The sequence below is a fragment of the Dermacentor andersoni genome, chromosome 2 (assembly GCF_023375885.2).
Source record: "Dermacentor andersoni chromosome 2, qqDerAnde1_hic_scaffold, whole genome shotgun sequence".
Classification (NCBI taxonomy): domain Eukaryota; kingdom Metazoa; phylum Arthropoda; class Arachnida; order Ixodida; family Ixodidae; genus Dermacentor; species Dermacentor andersoni.
Genome location: NC_092815.1, coordinates 257,415,411 through 257,436,219, shown reverse-complemented (window position 1 = coordinate 257,436,219; position 20,809 = coordinate 257,415,411). Strand labels below are relative to the sequence as shown.

Here is a 20,809-nt window from a genome sequence, read left to right as displayed (position 1 = left end):
CGCCTGATGTTACGTTACTGAAAGAGGAAGAGTACTGGTCAATAACAGTGGACTGCTTTCGAAAAGACAAAAAGTTTCTTATCCAAGAAATTGTTAGTTCGTCAAGGTTTAAACATGACAGTTTAGAAATGAGGCGACAGTGAGCCACGCGATCAAATGCTTTAGCGAAGTCGATGAATATTGAGTCAGTCTGAGCATTGTCGTCCATATTTTGAAAAAGATCCGTAGTGAATTCAATTAGTTGTGTCTCACATGAAAGGCCTTTTCTGAATCCATGCTGATGTTTAAACAAGAAGTTATTACATTCTAAGTGATGAACGACATTAGTAAAAATTATGTGTTCGAGTAACTTGCAGGGAACGCTGGTTAGTGATATAGGACGGTAATTACTCGCATCGCTCTTGTCACCTGACTTGAAAATGGGTATGATTTTGCCAACTTTCCAATCATTCGGCAGCTCCCCTGTTGACAGGGACTGATGAAATATATGACTAAGGATTGTACTGGAAGGGACTACTGTATTCTTTAGGATTTTCGTGTTGATGCCATCAAATCCGGAACTACTCGATAATTTGAGATTGTTAACCCTTTTGCTGTCGGACGTTTCTGGCCGTGACGCACCCCCAGTGTCGGCTTGGTTTCAGGGAACGAGCATAACAGGGAATGAACATAGCAATTTATTTTTGATTATGATTGGTATACAAATAACATAGTCAATGCAATATGCACATTTCAGTGTTCTGCAGCTGTTGTTAGTAAACATCATCATCATCATCAGCCTGACTATAAAATCCGTTTAACATCCGAATCTGACGATACGGAACCCTCTTCGTCTCATGCGACTTTGTCTGAGTCCGAATTCGAGCTCGGCTCGTTTTCTGAATCGGAATTCAGCCACCGCTCCCATGATCAGACGAAGGTCCCGCGCGCCGAGCCATCCGAAAGTAACCGCACGCAGGTAGGATGCGCTTTCAGCCGCCCGCGCAACGGAGAGAAATGGGACGTTGCGTGATCAAGAAGACAGAGGGAGATGGAAAAAGGATAAACAAAGTTCGAAGGGCTTTACGTTTACTGCTGCAAGTCGGAAGCGAGGGTGTGGCGAGAGAGCGAAAGCAGCAATCGAGTCACCCTTTTTGGAGAGGCAACGGCACGTGCGCCTGAACTTGACGCGCCGTAGCAGGCACACCATCAGAACAAAAATAAAAACCTGCAAACCAGCGGAGATTACAGAACAAGCCTTGAACCCATAACCACACGCGCGCGACGCATGATCCAGCGAACACGGAGCCACCGCGCCACTCAGCAAAGAGAAAGCGGGGAGTGGCAGTCGCACCGTACTCTTCAATACATGGACTAACACAGGTCGGAGCGAATATACGAACTTGTAGAAAGAGTCAACAGATGGCGTGGCCAATCCAGGAGCACCTGCTTTGCGCTCAGGCGCGAAATTTTGAATGCACGATAGAGAACGTACCGGTACGTCAGTGACACCGTGGGGGGGGAAGCGCGATGACGTACCGGTACGTCCGTGACAGCGAAAGGGTTAATCAAAGTAGCGATTCCAGCGGCTGTTACGGTAATAGGAGTCATATATTGGAATCAGAGTCTGCCATCTTTGGCATATTGGAATGGTCTTCCTTTGTGAACGTGGAAAGAAAGTAGTTGTTAAATACAGATGCGCAGTGCTCTCGCGGTATGGGAAGACCAGTGCTATCCACGAGTGTGGGAGTGTCAGTGCTGCTTGAAGGAGATATCGTTTTCCAGAATTTCTTAGGATTATTTTTTATCAGTGACTGAAGGTCATCGGAAAAGAATTTATGCTTTGCACGACGAAGGGAACTGCAGTAGGCTTTTTCGCAGGCTTTATGTTTATTCCACGAACCTAACGTGTTGACACTTTTGGCTGCCCTGTATAAACGTTTCTTTTTGTTTTTTAACGCATTCAAAGTTTTATTAAACCATGGTTTGGAGCAGTTGGTGCGAAATGAGATCTGAGGTATGTATTTATTTGCTAAACCTAGTAGTTGTTCTTCAAACAGGCACCAATTTTTGTTGACTGATCGTTGAGAAAATGTTGCGATAAATCTAGATGAAAAGCTTTGTAAAGCTTTTCATCAAAAGCTTTGTAATGATCTTTGCGGAATGATCAATGGAGGCCCGAGCACACGCACAGTGGTGCACCACATTATGCGAGGTGACAGCTCATGCGGTCCTGAGGCTCCGAACCCATGGTGGTCAGTACTCTTTGAGGTACCAGACACCCAAGCTATGTCACAAACTCGCCCAGCAACTACCCTATTTCACATTTCCATGGGCCCAAACTTTCATTATTTCGATTTTAAAATTGGCTGTCACCAGATAATTCAGACTTGACTGGTCAGCATGCACACACCTGACCCCCGTGGTGACCCCAATTGCTACCCCTTTAGAAGCAGCATATGTCTTGGTAGAGGTTAGGGGACAGTGAATATGTCTGGCACACATCATTCCTCACTGAAAACTCCTCATTCTAGCCTGCCATATAAAGATTTTTGAGTTAATATGGTGGCTCATAACAAATGAGTACTGTATTTACCCAATTCTAACGCGTAACTTCCCCCCCCTCCCCCCAACTAGAAGTGATTCAAAAGTTACCTGCGTCACGCTATTGACACAAAACCAAAACTGGATTTGCAACACTACAGTCAGAGCAAGCATAGCCATCACAAGATGGCAACAAACAGGGTTTTTGTGTACGATGATGATGAGTGTAACATGTAAGAAGACATGGCACTACATCACCGGTTTCAGTTTTCGATTATGAGAGCTCATTCGAAAGATAAGTTATTTCGCATGGTAAGCCAGCAGCAACAAGTCATGTCACATCTTTAAGCAAACTTTTATCAGTTCAAAGGAAACGAGACGAAGGACGAGGAACGTAAAGAGACCGCGCCACTGTCACTGCTCGATAAAGAGATAAAATTTTTAGATGGTTCCCTTTACCCTTTGTAACGTTGAAATATTGCAGAGATTGTATGACTGTTAAGCTTTCTTAGGCTTTTGTTAAAATTATGGCATAAATACTACTTGGACGTTTAAAATAAACAGTTGGAAGGCAGTGCTTGTCTGTGTCTCTTCGCGCTCCTCGTCCTTTGTGCTGGTAAAAGTTTGCTTCAAGATCAACTAACTGAACCAACTAACTCACACGAGAGTCCTGCTAAGTCACGCTACGTTTTTGGTGTTCCAGGGAATTTCTAGGCATGTGTCGCAGGGCAAGCTAGTGAAGTGGCTAATATAGGCGTGGGCCACCATCTCGTTTGCAATTATTGCGGAGTCTTTGAGTCTAAGATTATCAAACACATAATGGACTATATGGAGGACATTGCAATTCGTAGACAGCAACAAAGTGCTGTCTGAGAGTTATGACAATACACATTGCATATAAATAAATCTATTCAAGGTAAAAGCCGCTTGTTTCATCTTTTTGCTAATGCCAGAATCGGAGGCATACAATATTTTTGTGGTGACAAAATTGGGCGAGCATCAGATTTCAACTTTTTTTTTTAGCTCTAATGTTATTTCTAGGTCAGTTTTCTACAGTACTTTAAACACATAGAAAGTTGGTGGGCCATTGATTTGGGGGCCAGAAATGGAACGAGTACCACCAAATTAATCACCAATGTGTTTTGTCGTTTTTTTCTGCCTCTTGTTTACCCTGCCAGATAACTTGAACAATTTTGTCGGTCCCGTCAGCATTGAATTAATGGAAGTTGACTGTATTTACAAGATCTCCTGCTTAGAACATGAACTGAAATGCTATGTGTATCGTACACCACAATGACATGGCTGTCATGCAATGTGGTCAAAAATGCAAGCTTAACCAACCAGCTTTCTGCATCAACAACACACAGTAGTGGTATAGAGTAGGTGGCATACCTTGCAGGGCAACAAAGAGCCGCAGGATGTCATTAGCACCCTCAAAAATACGGAAGATGCGGAGGTCACGAAGGCAACGTTCCAGCCCTGCGTCACGCATGAATCCCATGCCTCCGTGGAGCTGGATCGCCTCATCTGTCACGTACCAGGCACACTCAGATGCTGTTACCTTGGTGCTCGCTGCCTGCAACAAGCCACACAGGCTTTCATTCAGTGCGTGATGAAGCCATGTCATGCAGTTTTCTACCGGCTCTTTAGAAACTACGAGAAGTGATCTAGTGACTTCCCTTAACTAAAGTAAATCCAGTAAAATCTCAGTGATACGAATTTCACGGGGTCGCATAATATATTCATATCTCCCAAAATTCGTATCATCAAAACAAACAAAATCAAGAAAAAAATAAGTTTATTTGCGGCAGAAATTATTTCTAATACACTTCTGCATTTTCGTCTTGCCCAAATCGTCAACGATCGCCTTCTGGAAGGCGTAGAAGTGTGCGCACATGACCTCACGAATGTTTTCGCACACCACTGAATGCCTCAGCACGTCGAGAGCAAGGAGCGCTTCAGCCTTCGTGGGCTGCCCATCGTGGCAGCTGCAGCAGTCCTCGTCTTCTTCCTCACTGGTCAAATCATCAGGCTGTGATATGGAAAGCTCTTTGGCAATGTCTGCCATTGTACGCAAACCGCAAGTCACGAGGTCGTCGTCGGCAGTGACCAATTCATCCTCGGTGCAAGTAACTCCAAGCTTGTTCCAATCTTCAATTACAACTGTTGGCTCTTGGCTTTGCAAAGCTGCATTTTGCAAAACAGTTAGCGATCGTAGTCAGCAAGACGCGATCCAAACTAATTGCAATGATGTGTACCACATCCAGGATGCTGATGTTCAGCGCCACATCTTTCCATTCCAATTTTGCTCTTAAGAGGCTCTTAACATGATAATTGGCGTTTCGAACGAGGCAGCACCTTGTGCAGCACGTTGCCATCGACGTTCACTCCCACCACTGTCACCTCCTTAAACAATGTTAACAAAACTTCCTCAAGCTGCACATGGTGTGCAGTCTTTGCTTTTTTAGTGTTGACGCTGAATCGTTGCACCTTTTTCATTATCAGGTCATGCTGACCGACAATTGTGCACAGAGTGGATGGTGCTAAACCTAACTCGTTAGCGAGGTCAGTTCGTTTCCATTTCAGATCTTTGTCCACTCTATTCAGAATGTCTAACTTCTCCTTAAATGACAGAGACTTCCGCTTTCACGACATGCTGGCAATGAACAGATCAAACTCCCAAGATGAGCAAACCACAGCAAACAATATGTGAGCACGCAAAATGAACTACTGAAGGCGAGGCAGGCAAGTCCGGAGTGCGTTACATATAAAAAAGAAAAAAGGAAACTGAGGGCCGGCCAAACACGGTGCCGGGGGAAGTGCAGTCTTTTCCCGCCCCACAGAGAACGAACTGGCCGACATGCTCTTGCACGCTTCCTACCTTCCTTTCCTTACGCGCACGGAGCATGGTCCAGTCCGCTCGACTGCCAAATGCCATTGGTCTGCTGAATATGAATGCTGTTGCTTACGCATTCGTATGATCTGTAGCGGCACAGCAATGCGTTCGGAACAGCCAATGTTTTCCATATTGTAAGCAATGTATTTTGGCCAGGGAATGTTACGAATTCGTACCAGCCGTGATCGTATCATCAGGGTTTTACTGTAGCAGCTATAACTGCCTTGATATGTCTAGAAAGCCCTGCATGGTCTTGGAAAGAACCCCCACCCCCCCCTCTCCTTGTCTCTGAAAAGGAAAAAAAAAGCTTTCTATATACATACACCGTGTTTGCAAACAACGGTAGGCCCCGTTAATACAGCCTGGGCTTTACAGCCCCGCTGCGTACGCTCTGCCCCCATTCGCGGTCCCCGCTTGTGCTTGCATGCTCAGACGGTGCTTTTCCTTGCTCCCTCTCTCTCTCTCTCTTGAATTCTTGGGTTTTCAAATAACAATAACCAAATTGTGCCAAAACCACAATTTGGTTATGAGGCATGCAGTAATGGGGGCTCCAGATGAATTTTGACTACCTGGGGTTTTATAGACCCTCAACCTCTCTTTACGAGTCCTGCTTCAAGCCCTCGTGTCCCCAAAGCATTTAGATGAGTGTAGCTTGTCTCTGCGGTATTTGTTCTCCCCTTGAGTGTTTTGGACAAAAGCCACTTGTCTGTGGCCTAATCGATGTCTTGGTCGACAGATGGCAGTATGTGCTCAGTGATTTCTTCTATATCTGGAGCGCGTTTTTCGTGTGGCAACCAGCATTTTAAATATGGTTTCAAACGGTGGTTATGCATGTATTGCCGGCCTATCTTCGGAAAAAGAGGCATTTCTTAGTCTTTCTTTTTTCTGATGATGATTCTTCAGACACTGAGGTGACATCGTTTCAGGAAGTGAAGAGAAACGCGATAATGACCAAGGTCGGTGTCAGTAGCCGGTAGCAAGGTGCTGCCGGTAGCTTCTCGAACAAAGAAGACAGAAGCTCGCAGCACAACATTGCAACTGCATGTCTGTGGACTAAAAGCGACATGAATAAAATTCCGTGTAAGCCACCACTACAGTAAGCACTCTCTATAAGGAAGTGAACGGTATGGTGAAAAAAAATTTATATGAGCGATAATTTGATAGAAGTATTTATTCCACAGACGCTAAGAAAGCAGAGCTTAAATATCACTACTCTGTGGAACCTCAATGCGGGTGCCACATGGCACATTTATTATCGCGATTTAACCTGATTGCGCATAAGCATAGAGGAAGTAGTGCATCTTGATTTCGGTGACTTTCAGTATGCGGAAGGCTACACGGAGTAACATTTGCATGTTCTGTTTCACACAACTTTCACAGTGCCACAGCACCATGGCAGTGCCACTCCCTGCTGATAACGTGCGGGCACATCATCAAGGAAAAACACTCACAGGCACCGCGATGGCAATAGCTGGTGACAGTGAAGGTTGCTTGTTCGGCATGCGAGGCACTGAGTGCCTCCGTGAGTGCGCATCCTGTCCTTGCTAGTTGCTGCAGTGCCATGGCTGCACCGCTCGCTGCTGATAATGTGCAGAAGCAGCATGAAGGAAAACGGTTCACAGGCACTGTGATGGCAATAGCTGGTGATGGAGAGGTTCACTTACTCGGCATGAGAGGCATTGAGTGCCGTCGTGAGTGCGCACCCACTCCTTGCTGCTCACCCAGTGCCATGGGAGCAGTGCTCGCTGCTGATAACGTGCAGGCACAGCATCGAGGAAAAGGGTTCACAGGCACCACGATGGCGATAGCTGGAGAGGTTCCCTTGCTCGGCGTGAGAGGCATTCAGTGCCGCCGTGAGTGCACACCCACTCCTTGGTATTTGTTGCGGTGCTATGTCAGCACCACTTGCTGCTGATGACGTGCTGGCACAGCATTGAGGAAAAGGGTTCACAGGCACTGCGATGGGGATAGCTGGTGACAGAGAGGGTCCCCTGCACGGCGTGATTGGCATTCAGTACTGCCTTGAGTGCGCACCCACTAATTGCTAGTTGCTGCGATGCTATGGTAGCACCCCTCACTGCTGATATCGCGCTGGTGCAGTATCGAGGAAAAGGGTTCACAGGCCCCGTGATGGCGATAGCTGGTGACAGAGAGGGTCACTTGCTTGGCGCGAGAGGCATTAGGTGCTGCCATGAGTGCGCAACCACTCTTTGCTAGTCATCTAGTGGCATAGCAGTAACTCTCACTGCTGATAATGGGCAAGCACAGCATTGAGGAAAAGGGTTCACAGGCACTGCGATGGGGATAGCTAGTGACAGAGAGCGTCCCTTGCTCGGCGTGATTGGCATTCAGTACCACCTTGAGTGCGCACCCACTACTTGCTAGTTGCTGCGGTGCTATGGTAACACCACTCACTGCTGATAACATGCTGGCGCAGCATCGAGAAAAAGGGTTCACCGGCACCCCAATGGCAATAGCTGGTGACAAAGAGGGTCGCTTGTGTGGTGCGAGAGGCGCCGAGTGCTGTCGTGTACACGCACTTACTACTTGCTAGTTGATGCAGTGCCATGGCGGCAACGCTCGGCGCTGATAACACGTAGGCACAGCATGGAGGAAAAGGCGATGGAGATGGTCACTCACCTGCGTAGTGCGAATGATGCTTGACAATGCCTCGGGTGCACACATGCCCCTTGTTAGTTCGCTCTTAATGGAGCAGCCTATCGTTATGCTTCGAGTAATTCGGTTTAATATTGTTACGTAGGAAGACGCGGACAAAAAGCTATATACAAGTATATTTACAAGCAAATATGCCGCACTTGGCCAAGAGGCAACAGCCCGCGCTAGCCTCGAATCGTCGTCGTCGTCTTCACACTGCTCGCCTCTTCGTCATCGCAAATACTGTTCTGTAGCACTACCCCCAGCGGCAAAAGTGCAGTCGCGGAGTGACTAAAGGCTGGACTCGGAAGCAGTGTAGTAGGCCTTGAGCCTACTGACGTGCACGACATCATTAGATGCCAGAGTAGAGGATGAGGTTGAACTCACAGGAGCAATTTCGTATGTCACAGGCGTCACCTGGCGCAGCATGCGGTAGGGCCCTGTGTATCGCGAAAGGAGCTTTTCCGAAAGTCCGACGTGATGAGAGGGTGAACACAGGAGCACGAGCGCACCAGGCGAAAACTGTACGTCACAGTGGCGGGCGTTGTACTGACGCTGCTGAGTGGATTGCGGGGCCGTCAGTCGAGCACGGGCGAGCTGGCGTGCACGGTCGGTGAGGGCAATGGCGTCGCGCGCATACTCGCTTGTTGAGATCGCAGCAGGAGGAAGTGCCGTGTCTAGGGGCAAGGTCGGTTCGCTACCGTACAGTAGATTTGTTTACAGTACATTTGTACATTTTTACAGTACATTTGTTCCCAGAGGATGACGTGGGAAAGGGACCGAGGAGGTTTAATCCAACACGAAAGAACGGTGCCACAGGGACGGTGATCGGCTGGAGATGAATGGCAGGTAGCACCTGAGGTGTTTTCCGACGTTGGCAGGGATCACAGGCAGCAACATAGCGTTGGACGGAGCGAGCGAGACCAGGCCAATAGAAGCGGCGGCACATGCGGTCGTACGTGCGGGTTACCCCAAGATGTCCTGCAGTGGGTGCGTTATGCATCTCAAAAAGCACAGTCTGTCGTAGATGTTTTGGCACGACAAGAAGAAGATCAGATCCGTCAGGGAGGAAGTTCCTTCGGTACAGAATGCCGCCCTGGAGGACATATCAGCGAACAGATGCGTCGGTAAGTGTAGAGCGCAGACGCTCAATGAGTGCTCGCAGCAATAGGTCTTGGTACTGCTCATCGGCGATGTTAGCGAAGGCAGACGCAGAGAAAATGCCGTTGGCGGTACTACTGTCAGCGTCGTCAGGCTTGTCTACTGGGTAGCGAGACAGGCAGTCGGCGTCCTTGTGTAGTCGGCCAGATTTGTAGGTGACAGAATACAAATATTCTTGGAGACATAAGGTCCTGCGACGAAGCCTTCCTGCAGGATCTTTCAGTGAGCATAACCAGCAAAGCATGTGATGGTCTGTGATAACGGAAAAGGGTCGGCCATATAAGTATGGGCAGAACTTCGCAACCGCCCAAACTAGGACCAGACATTCATGCTCAGTGATGGAATAGTTGCGCTCTGAGGGTGAGAGGAGCCTGCTGGCGTAAGTGATAACACGGTCGTTGCTGCGCTGGCATTGTGCCAGTACTGCACCAATTCCGTGACCACTGGCATCAGTAGGGACCGGTAGGCGCAGAAGGATCGAAATAGACAGAACGGGAGGCATTGTGAGAAGGTCGATTAGATGCGAGAATGCAGAGGCCTCGTTATCGCCCCATTGGAAGAGGGCTTCTTTTTTCAAAAGTTCGGTTAGAGGTGGTGCTATGGCCGCGAAATTTTTCACGAGACGGCGGAAGTACGAACAAAGGTCGATGAAGCTGCGCACATTTTTTACGCACTTCGGAACAGGGAAATGCATAACAGCATGGCTCTTGCCTGGGTCCGGTTGCACTCCGTTCGCGTCAACGAGATGCCCAAGGACGGTAATCTGGCGACGGCCGAATTGGCACTTCGATGCGTTGAGTTGCAGACTGGCTCGACGAAAAACATCCAGGAGTGCTGAGAGGCACTCGAGGTGTGTAGCGAACGTTGGGGAGAATACTATAACATTGTCCAAGTAGCACAGGCACGTGGACCATTCGAAACTATGAAGAAGGGAGTCCATCATGAGTTCAAAAGTGGCAGGAGCATTACATAGACCGCACGACATCACTTGGAATTGATAAAGACCGTCGGGTGTTACAAAAGAAGTCTTCTCGCGGTCGAGATTGTCCACGGCAATCTGCCAGTAGCTGGAGCGAAGGTCAATAGAGGAGAAACAGCGAGCACCGTGGAGGCAGTCAAGGGCATCATCAATCCGAGGTAGGGGATACACGTCCTTTTTGGTAACCCTGTTAAGGCGCCAATAATGCATGCAAAAGCGCCATGAGCCATCGTTCTTTTTTACCAGTAAAACAGGCGATGCCATTGGACTACATGAAGGTTCAATAATGTTCTTGGCAAGCATTTTGCGAACTGCGTGAATAACTTGACGCTCAGCCGGTGACCCTCGATACGGGCGGCGATGAATAGGAAGGGCATCGCCGGTATTAATGCGATGTTTAACACCTGTAGTTTGGGCCAAAGGACAATCGTTAAAGTAAAAAATATCGTGGTAGGAAAACAGGACGCGGTAGAGCTCACGAGCGTGCTCGGACAGCATGTCTGGTGCAATCATTTTCTGTAAGTCGGCGATGGTACAAGTTGCCGACTGCGATGGTAGAGGAGGATTGGCTGAATTGTCGTCTGCTCTAATAGAGGCTACTGAGTGATCCTCGAATGAGTAAAGCTGGGCCAGAGACATCCTGCGTGGCAGCACTTGTGTCGTCAAGCCAAAATTGACCACTGGCAGGCAGACGTAATTTGTCGTAATAGATAAAACTGTATGAGGTACTGTGATCCCGTGTGTAAGGAGGACATCTTGCATAGGAGCCGCGATGTAGTGACCATCGGGCACTGGTGGGGATGACACTAAGTCAGTGCCGAAGGTGGCAAGCGAACGAAGTCGACGGAACTGAGGCGACTGGGGTGTGGTTCAGCGGGCTCCAGAACAGGCAGGTCAAGGCGTAGAGCACTGGTGGAACAATTGATGAGAGCAGAATGTGCAGAGAGGAAGCTGAGGATGATGTTGTGGGGACAGTGGGTGATGACTGTGAATAAATAGCACGATAGTAGAGCGATCGGCGAAGGAGATGCGGGCGGCACACATACCAATTACGGGGGCTGTTCCACCGTCGGCGACACGGACAACGGGCGTCGTGGCGGGTGTGATTATTTTCTTCAGGCAGTTACGAAGGTCAGCACTTATTACCGACAAATGCGCCCCAGTGTCGATAAGAGCAGATAGAGAAACACCGTCGACTTGCACGTCAAGAAGGTTCAGATGAGTGGGCAATGTCAGTAGAGGATTTGGCAACGTAGGGAGCAATGCAGCGTCACCTCGAGGCGCTGCATCGTGAAGTTTTCCGGCTGGGAGCGGCGTCCGAAGGGAGTCGGCGAAAAGGAGCAACAGGGCTTGGGAGAGCGAGATTGTCATCGTTGGGGCGAAGGCGAACGAGAATAGGGGCGGTCCAGCGCAGGAGAATCAGTGGCGGCATTATCGGAGCGTGTGGCACAGGGACGAGAAGGGCCACCTGGGAGGCGAGAGTAGGCAGTATAAGTAGACTGGGCCGGGGAACTCCAGCGACTGCGACAGTGCCGAGAAATGTGCCCGATTCGACGGCAGTGAAAACAAATGGTCTTGTCGTCAGCAGTGCGCCATTCAGATGGGTTGCGGAAACGTGGTGGGTAAATAGGTGTGAGACGGGGCGGAATCGAAGAAGCTGGGTGGGTATCAGGGCGATGGGCTGAGCAGATGGTGTGAAGACCCATGTTTTTGAACTCCTGGCGGACAACTGCCTGGATCAGGGAAACCATGACTACAGGTGCGTTGGTGGGGCTGGAGTCGAAGGCAGCCAGATAGGCGGCCTCAATCTCACGCCGGACGATCCTGGTATATCGCCAGTGTTGTTGGGACGAGGAGCGTCAGCACAGGAAGATGTCGCTGGGGTGTTGGGCAGACGGGCAAACTGCTGGTCAATACGTCGGCTTTTAGTGAGTTCCAGGCGGCGGCACTCTTTTATAACTGCATCCACCGTCGTGACGTTGTTGAATACGAGCAAGTTGAAGGCTTCATCGGCAATGCCTTTGAGGATGTGGGATACCTTGTCTGACTCAGTCATGTGTGCGTCAACTTTGTGGCACAGAGCAAAGACGTTCTGAATGTACGTGACCTAGGGCTCTGTTGATGTCTGCACACGGCCGAAACGTGCCTTCTGCGTGGCAAGTTGGTGACCGTAGGGATTGCCGAACAAGTCTCGGAGCTTTTGCTTGAGCGAATCCCAACTGGTGAGCTCATCTTCGTGCGTCCGAAACCAAACTCGAGGTCTGCCACCGAGGTAAAAGACTATGTGGGCGAGCATGATAGTAGGGTCCCACCGGTTATTGCGGCTGACGTGTTCGTACAGGCTGACCCAGTCTTCGACGTTTTTCCCATCTTTGCCCGAGAATACGCCAGGATCAGGGAGAGAGAGAGTGAAGTAGGTCGTCGAAGTGGCAGCAGGTGTCGGAGGTGACTGAGTCGAGTTCTCGTCGCCGGGAGCCATGAAGGAAGGCTTGACGTACCATCCACCGCGAAGCTCCACAACGAGGTACAGGGAAGGCCCACCTCCACCAGATATGTTACGTAGGAAGACGCAGACGAAAAGCTATATACAAGTATAGTTACAAGGAAATACGCCGCACTTTGCCAAGAGGAAAGAGCCCGCGTTAGCCTCCAATCATCGTCGTCGTCTTCACACTGCTCGCTTCTTCGTCATCGCAAATACTGTTCCATAGCAATATGCATATGTTTGAGTAAGGAGTGGAAGTACAGTGCTCACGGAATGAAACGCGTGAATTTAGGGCTAAGTAATGCGCATACTTTCGCTTCAACCGGCTGCCGTTCGTGTCACATCGACGTAATTCTGGCGCGTACACTTACATCGGAGCCCTCGTCAACTTTGGTGACCAAATTCCTAGCAACATGACATTGTGCTCTCGCGTACTTTGCACATATGTAGGGTTGTACTAAATGCTCCGTGTCCTATTTCACTCCGTGAGCACTGTACATTCAAATAAAATGATAACTTGAGCAAAACAATTTGGTTATTACAAGGAATCACTGTATTTCCTTTTTTGTACCCTATAAGAAGTTTACTCTAAGCTTCTGAGCTAAATATTTATATTTGGTGTTTTCCAGAGGATGACCTGGTTTCGATGGCAGTTTAAGCAAAATGGAAAGGGACTCACGTAATCCCTTGTTTTGAGCTGTACCACACCCTCCCAAAGCTATCTTAATCAAATAAGGCACTGTTAGCATGCACAGCTAATGTGACAAAGAAAAAAATTCTGTATATATTTCCTTCATTATTTTTGTTGATTACTAGCAGGTGGCTGGTGCACTTATTTAGTGCACAGTTAACTTCAGTACCCTACTTTTATTCATTCTATGAGTTGGGTATTATTTCTGCCAGAGAAACCAGCTTCTTATGACATGGATATTCACAATCAGCAATAGAATAAAGAAAGCTTTCCGAGTAAGAAATTTCTTGATAAAACAAAATGGTGAAGGGCTTCACGTGCACCCAATGCATGTTTTCGCATTACGCCCTCATTGAAATACGACCAAATGCAACAGTAGGCTCGCTGACTGCCCCAGTCACCGCTGATGGCGCTTGCAATCTGGCCACAGCTTGTCATAGTGCACTTAGTTTTGACAACACAATTCATGTGGGCTAAAATAAAATCATTTTCTCAGTGTCGTCAGTGTGAATAGCAAACGAAATGTACCACTTGCAAGCAAGCCGTGCCGCTTTCCTGAGACAGTTGGTATTTGCTTTCCATCGGCGAGATGAAATGCCATCGGATGGTGGCTTTCAATCACACAAGTTGTTTAGTACTGGGTGCTGCTTTACGAAACAGGTCTACATTTGATATAATTTTGTTCGATTAATTATTATTTCATGTGAAAAATACTGCAGCCGATTTCTATGTTGCCATGAGGGGCGATAGAAGTGATCGCCTCGGCTTGGTCGTGGGACTGGCAAGGTAACAGCCCAATGGCTGTTACCTTGCCAGTCCCGCTATCAAGGTAATTTGCATTGCTGGTCATGGCCGTTTGGTCACTCTGGCCATCCTACAATGATACCCAAGGAATTCATTGTTTTTCTGGCGTCCGATTTGAAGCCCCATTTTGTCATAAGTTCTTATTAATTGTTTCGGTGGTTGTTGGGACAAGTCAGACGCCGAATCATACTGCGTGCCTCCTACTCCTACGGGTAAAGCATTGCCAAATTCGTGCTTTCATTCGTGCTTGTGTATATGATCAGCTCTGCACATATTATTTATGCGTTATAGGGGTATTACTCAAGTTCGCGCGTGCGCACCTGACCCTTCTCTGGATCGCACAGCGCCAGCGGAGCGGCAGTCGCTCCCTAGCACTTTCGCAGCAGCCTTAACAGTCAGAGCTGTGACCCCTAACCCGCGGTTCGCAGTGAGTTGCGACCACGGTGGGTTCAGGCCAGGGGGGACAGGGTGAGTCTCAACGTAAGGTGTTTATTCACCTTAGCGTACAAATGTACCAACTGACAACAACAGCAACAACACATACAAATACAACACAAAACAAAACCACAGCGGCGGAGCGTTCCGCACGACTGGGGCGAAATACCGCACAATGTGGGAACCACAAAAGAGGCTGATAAGAGTTCAGCTCACCCAGAGTGGATCCGCGCTCGGGCCCTGGGGCGGTCAGTCGCTCACAAAGGCCGAGAGCAGCAGGGGGACGGCGTGCGGCGGTCTCAGCGGCTGAATTGAGATGCGGCCTGTCGCAAGCTCCTCAGCCGAAAGACAACGGTGCATCGGGGGAATAGCGCTTCTCCCCGAGCGGCGGAGAGGGAGTCTCCCCGGTTCCAAGAAAGGGAAAGGAGGGAACGGGGTGCCTTGGGCTGCGGCGTCGTGGCCAGGCGCGAAGAGCAGCGGGAGCGGCGAAGGTGCCCTCTCCCTGCTACCCTCCGCGAGCGAGCCCATGATTATCGCGTGATAACCGCATGGCCGCTCCGGAGATATCGGGATGCGCGTGCGATCCCCACAGCGTGGAAATTAACCTGTTTAGGTGTATCTATGACATCCACACTACTATTAATGCAGCTGTGACTGCGCGGCTTGCATACGTGAACGTCTGCTAGGCAGTCTGCACGGCTAATGTGACGTGCTTTGAGCTACACCTGCTCGCTTGACCTACATTCAAGGCTAATCCTAACCCAGCTTTGCCACAGTGCAGTAATAAAGTGTAATGAGACGCAATCAACGATCCTAAGCGCTCTTGATGACTAATGCACATCACGCAAAATAAGATAGAAGCTTAGCTGTTACGGAATGTTTGGCACATACCGTATTTACTTGATTGTCACGTGCACCCATTTTACGTGACCAAAAAATAAAAAAATGAAAACCTCGATACTAATGCCCACCTTAATTCATGCCCCCCCAAAAAGAAAAGAGTGCAATACCGCGCACCTCATGCTTTCATATAGAAATACTATTTTCTCTCATATCGAAAAAAAACAGATTTATTCCCAATACACTAAAATTGCGATGAATAAGAATACAAATGGAAGGGCGTACCTTGCCGTGAAGATTTTCACTGCGTCGGTAGGATTCGCGTGGGGCAATAGATATCACTCGTCATCGCTGTCAGACAACTCCTTACTGCTATCAATAGACCAAAGCATTTCATCCTCGGTGCCGTCCATGGCATTCGAAGTCCCGCACTTTTTAAAGGCCTTTTTGACCATGGCAGACGGGATCGTGCACCATGCAGCTTTCAGCCATCCAGCAAAGTCCTGCAGCGATGCCCGCTTCATTTAATTGGCGGGCGTGAAATCGTGGCAGCCACTGACAAGCCATTCGGTGTAGAGCGCCCGAATTCTATCTTTCACTGGCTTGTTCAAACAAACATCGAGTGGCTAGAACTGCGATGTCATGCCGCCAGGTATCACGACAAGGTCGGTGTCATGCAGCCAGCTTGTCCTTCATGTGCTGGTCAAGGTGGCACCTGAACGTGTGGAGCACAAGCATCCAACGTAGACCCAAACTGCCGCCGGGTCTCTTCCGTCAAACGTTATCAATCCAGTCAGCGACCAAGTCCGTGGTCATCGAACTTTTTTCATTTCATTTGCACGCACAATCAGGCCACTTGGAAACGCGATTCCTTTTGGGAGTGTCTTCCGTTTAAAGATAAGATACGAGGGCAGCTTGTGCTCATCCGCATTGCAACAAAACATTGCGGTGACTCTAGTTTTTTTGTGGCTGGAAAATAAAACGCACACTTGCTTCACCCGCTTCTTTTCAAAGGTTGTGGTGGCAGGCATGTCAAAGTAGAGTGGCATCTGATCGGCATTTCCAATCTGTCCGAAGTGGTAGCCGTTTCTATAGCACAACTTCAAAACGTACCACTGAAAACTGTGCAATTTCTCTTCATATTCTTCGGGCAATTTTTGGCATATCCCTGTCCGCCTTCGAGGAGAAAAGCCTTTTCTTTTCATAAAATTTGATAGCCAGCACCTGCTCGCTTTGAAGTCACTCTGCATTAGCCCTTACGGTAGGGCTAACTGAATCGCCCATACTTTGAGCAGATCGGTCGTCACAGGCCGCTGTGCCGCTCGCTACTCTTGCACGTATTCTTCAAGCAGCTCTTCTATTTCGGCGAAGCGGCCCTGCTTCGGTCCACTGAAACCCTTCCTTGTTGCTTTTCTGGTGAAAATATTATCCTTCTGTTTGCGCCAGTCCCGCACACAAGTTTCAAGAACTCCGAACGCCCATGATGCAGCCCAATTTCCATCCGTCTCCACACACATAACTTTCCGTTTAAATGCGGCATTATGGTGGACTCGGCGTGTCTTCGCATTTGGTGCTTCCATGCTGATTGGATAACCACAGAAAATGGGAACACAGGCAGTAGACTAGGTTACACCAGCACCTGGTTACACATACAACATGGAGGTATGTACATGGAGGAAGCTAAGGCAGCTACGCTAGAAGTGCGTAAGAGGTGGCCATTTTTCTAATGCCGATGGCAATATGGTAACGCGGATTTAGGGTCATGCTCGATTATAATGCGCATGCAATTATTGGACCCGTTTTATCGGAAAACAGGTGCATGGTAGATTCGAGTAAATATGGTATACAATGAGCTGGTAACAAAATTCAACTTGAGCCTTTTACAGTAGCAGCTTATCACTTGCGACGGTTTTCATCAAGAGGAAACATATGAAAACTTCAGCCTTTTGCATCGTTCGGCGCAACCCACTACAATGCAGCTTGTTAGCATGCTGCATTTCCATCGTTGTAAAACTTAATTGCACACATGTATCCGCAAAATCTAGCGGCTAATGAAATTGGCACGGCTGCTCAGCAGTGGAGTGCCTACCATGCGAAAGTCACTCCCGACAATGGCGCCACTCTGACATTGTAACATAGAAAGAAAAAACAAAGTTCTGTGAAGAAAAGCTGTTCGCTGACAGCTTTGCAAGTTCACAGCCCTTCTAGAAGTACACTGAAACAGTGAATAGATGCAACATCTACAAAGAAAGTACTGTACGGTACATCGTGTTGCAGTCTCAGAACAACTGAACACACAATTATGGTAAACAGTTATACAAAGCATTGGTGAACATACATTCACAATACACAAGAAAGACATGCATAGTTTATTATGCATATAATGCAAAGTTTTGAACACAATAAGGTCATCTGTTTTCCTAGATCTAAACTACTCATACACCCAGCATTCCCCATTCTGCATAATGGAACTTAAAGCTTAACAAATGGGCTACCATACAAGAAATTATTTACAATATTTCTAGTCTCCAAGTTTAATACATAACTTTAGCTAATGTGGTGCAATGAGAAAGGAAGGGATCTGTTCAGGCAATACATCCTGCCCCAGACGCAAAGCAATGTGATGATGAAATGAACCAAGTAAGTCATGGTAGATGTGCATACTTCAAGGTGGTAGTCAGTGAACCCACGATCCATGTTTCCAGACAATAGGTAGGTAAGAGACTCGGCTGTGTAGAGGCGTGCTGCCATGCTGGCCAGTTTCTCCTGGATATTGCCAAAGGCAGCTAACCGGCTGCCAAACTGCATACGCGTCGTGGCATGAGTCACAGACTTGGTGATGGCCGCCCGCATGGTGCCGCACAGCACGGCCGACATGCCAAATCGGCCATTGTTCAGGATCTGCATCGCCACCTGCAGACAAGATAGGCATCAACAAGTGCAACAGGTACTTTGCATTAACCAACCTGAACTGCTTCTTGCCTTTGCAAGACCCTAATAAACAAAAACAATACTCTGCTGGGTGCCACTCTTATCTTGCGCACTCATTCTTTGCTCAGCGTCAGACTCATGTCTGGCACTGTTGCATTGAGTGGCATTCCTTCACATCCACTGTAACTCATAGGGACTTGCTCACTCTTACGCTACCCAGCACTCACCCAGGCTCACACTCACCTTTGCTGACATTCATAAGCAATCACTCGCATTCTGACTTGCATCTGCTAACATTGACTGGCACTTGGTACAGTCACATTTAGTCCTCCGAGACTTACAGGCACATACTGGCATGACGACAAAGTTGAGTTCTGTAACATGGCAGCTCTATCGAACAATGGCAGCGCCTCTACCTAGTTTTCCTGTGCATGGCTCCTGCAGGAAGCCAGAGTTGTGTGACTGTTTTCGGCATGCTGCTCGCTTCGCCCAGCCAGCACCGACGAGTGCTGCCATTTGCCGAGCACTATCATGAGGTCAAAGATGAGCTCTGCTGCACTGCGCCGAAGCTGGCTTGTCTGAAGCAATGCCAGGACTCCACATAATCTGGCTGATCAAGCGTCGTTTGCAATGTCACTCGTGGTTCGTTTCATTCCTCGATGGGGATATCACCAGCCTTGTAATTACTGCCTCAGTGGCAGTAGTTACAAGTGTTTTACCGTGTGGTGAGTGACTACTTGGGCATTTGTGTGACTGTCTGGGACCGTGCAGAACTGGTTAAGTTAAGAAGTCACTGTGGTGCTGGCACTGACAGCTCTAGCAGAATCAAGGGGTGTAGCTTGCTGAACTCGTTTTACATGGTGCAATGCAGAAAATCTCATAGGTGCTGCCAATTGCTAGAACGAAATCGCTTCTGTGTTTTGATCCAAGCGCATGTATCTCCATACTGCATAAGGCTCATAACATGAGTAATGTCTAGACACAATATTGTGTGTACGCACGAGAGCTATACTGGAATCGTTAGTATTGACTTCCACTGTTGTATCGACATAGTGGCGCAGGCCAATGGATGTAATTGCTGATGCATAAATCCAGATCAGATGGAGATCCACACCATTCAGCTGCCACAAGCACATGCATGCCTAATGAAACAGCAATAGTCTGGAAGCCATTGTCTGACGCTTAGGCTGGAAATTTTTCAGTAGCCGTATTTAGACGAAGGCATAAAAAAGAAACACATTACTTTGACATGGGAGACAGAGTACTCCTCACAACATCCCTAAAAGACTAAAAAGAACAAACTATCATGCAGAAACCACCGTTGATAATAGTCAATGTAAATGAATAGCCTGAATGAACGAACGAGTGAGGAAATTAACATTTCCTTTGCCGAGTCTGGCCACCAAATAACAACGAAACAGGGCGAAAGAGACAAGGAAAGCTATCCACTTTAAGAGGGCAGGCTACCCTCGGATACCAACTTTTTTGTTTATTGAGATATCTTAATGAAATTTTCAGGATAGACTCATAGCAAAAGCATTAGTAGAACTACAAAATTTCATGCAGTTATGTTCACTGGTTCTCACGTTACAGCAATATGTCAGAATGGTGCACATGGTTTTCTCATTCCAGGCCTGGAGAATTTTCAAAAGGTGCTGCAACTGTGAAATTCACTATGATGATTACCAGATTGATACCTCAGGGCAAGACAGAGCCCTTTTTTTAAAATTCCCTTGCTGAAAAATTTTAGCAGACCACAGAATTTAGCGTTGGTGATTAAGATTCTATCAATCACATTTTGATTAAATATCACATATCACAGGCACAATACATAAAAAAAAATGGGCTTGTCTTGCCTTCAGAAATTTATTCAGATACACAATAAAAACGAACTGAAAATCTGATGAGTGGTTACAGAGATATGGCTGGAACAAGCAGCCACACCGGCCAGAAAAGTCATTTTGAGCAAATGAGCTTTGAAAATTTGGAGCACATATATTGGTCTAAAATGACCCTGCAGCGTAACTAGAGATGTCCTTAGGCACTCTATCCTTTTGCCACCTTCACACCTTCTCTTGCAATCACTTCATGGCCTTCTTCAAGCGCAGACAATCTTTCTCTGCTGCCTGTTGAATGGCTAGGGGTTAGCCCCCCACTGATGAACATAGCCCTTGGGTGGCCCTGTGGCAGCCAGCATTACATCTTAAAACTGCCTCATGCAGTGCTGTCTCCCCAGCAGTCAGTGACACATGCTGCTCTTTGGGCATCAGGGACCACAGCACAGAGTGAAATGATTCTGATGCATTCTGTGTCTTTGCTCCCAGGAGGCGTTGCAGAAGAGAAACCTGTGAGAGGCGCTCATAACAGGTAGCAGTACTTCTGCAACATAGCCTCGAAGATTGTACCAAT

At 47.9% G+C, this 20,809-nt stretch overlaps 1 protein-coding gene across 1 annotated transcript in view; it reads right to left on the bottom strand.

Moving 5' to 3' along the window:
• The window catches only part of LOC126539741 (very long-chain specific acyl-CoA dehydrogenase, mitochondrial-like), a 250,060-nt gene that overhangs the window by 42,483 nt on the left and 186,768 nt on the right, over nucleotides 1–20,809 (bottom strand). Inside the window, exons 9-10 of the mRNA XM_050186588.3 lie at nucleotides 18,134–18,382; nucleotides 3,916–4,099 (exon numbers count right to left, since the gene is read on the bottom strand). Coding sequence (XP_050042545.1) covers nucleotides 3,916–4,099; nucleotides 18,134–18,382 — 433 coding nt within the window. The remainder of the gene's footprint in view (nucleotides 1–3,915; nucleotides 4,100–18,133; nucleotides 18,383–20,809) is intronic.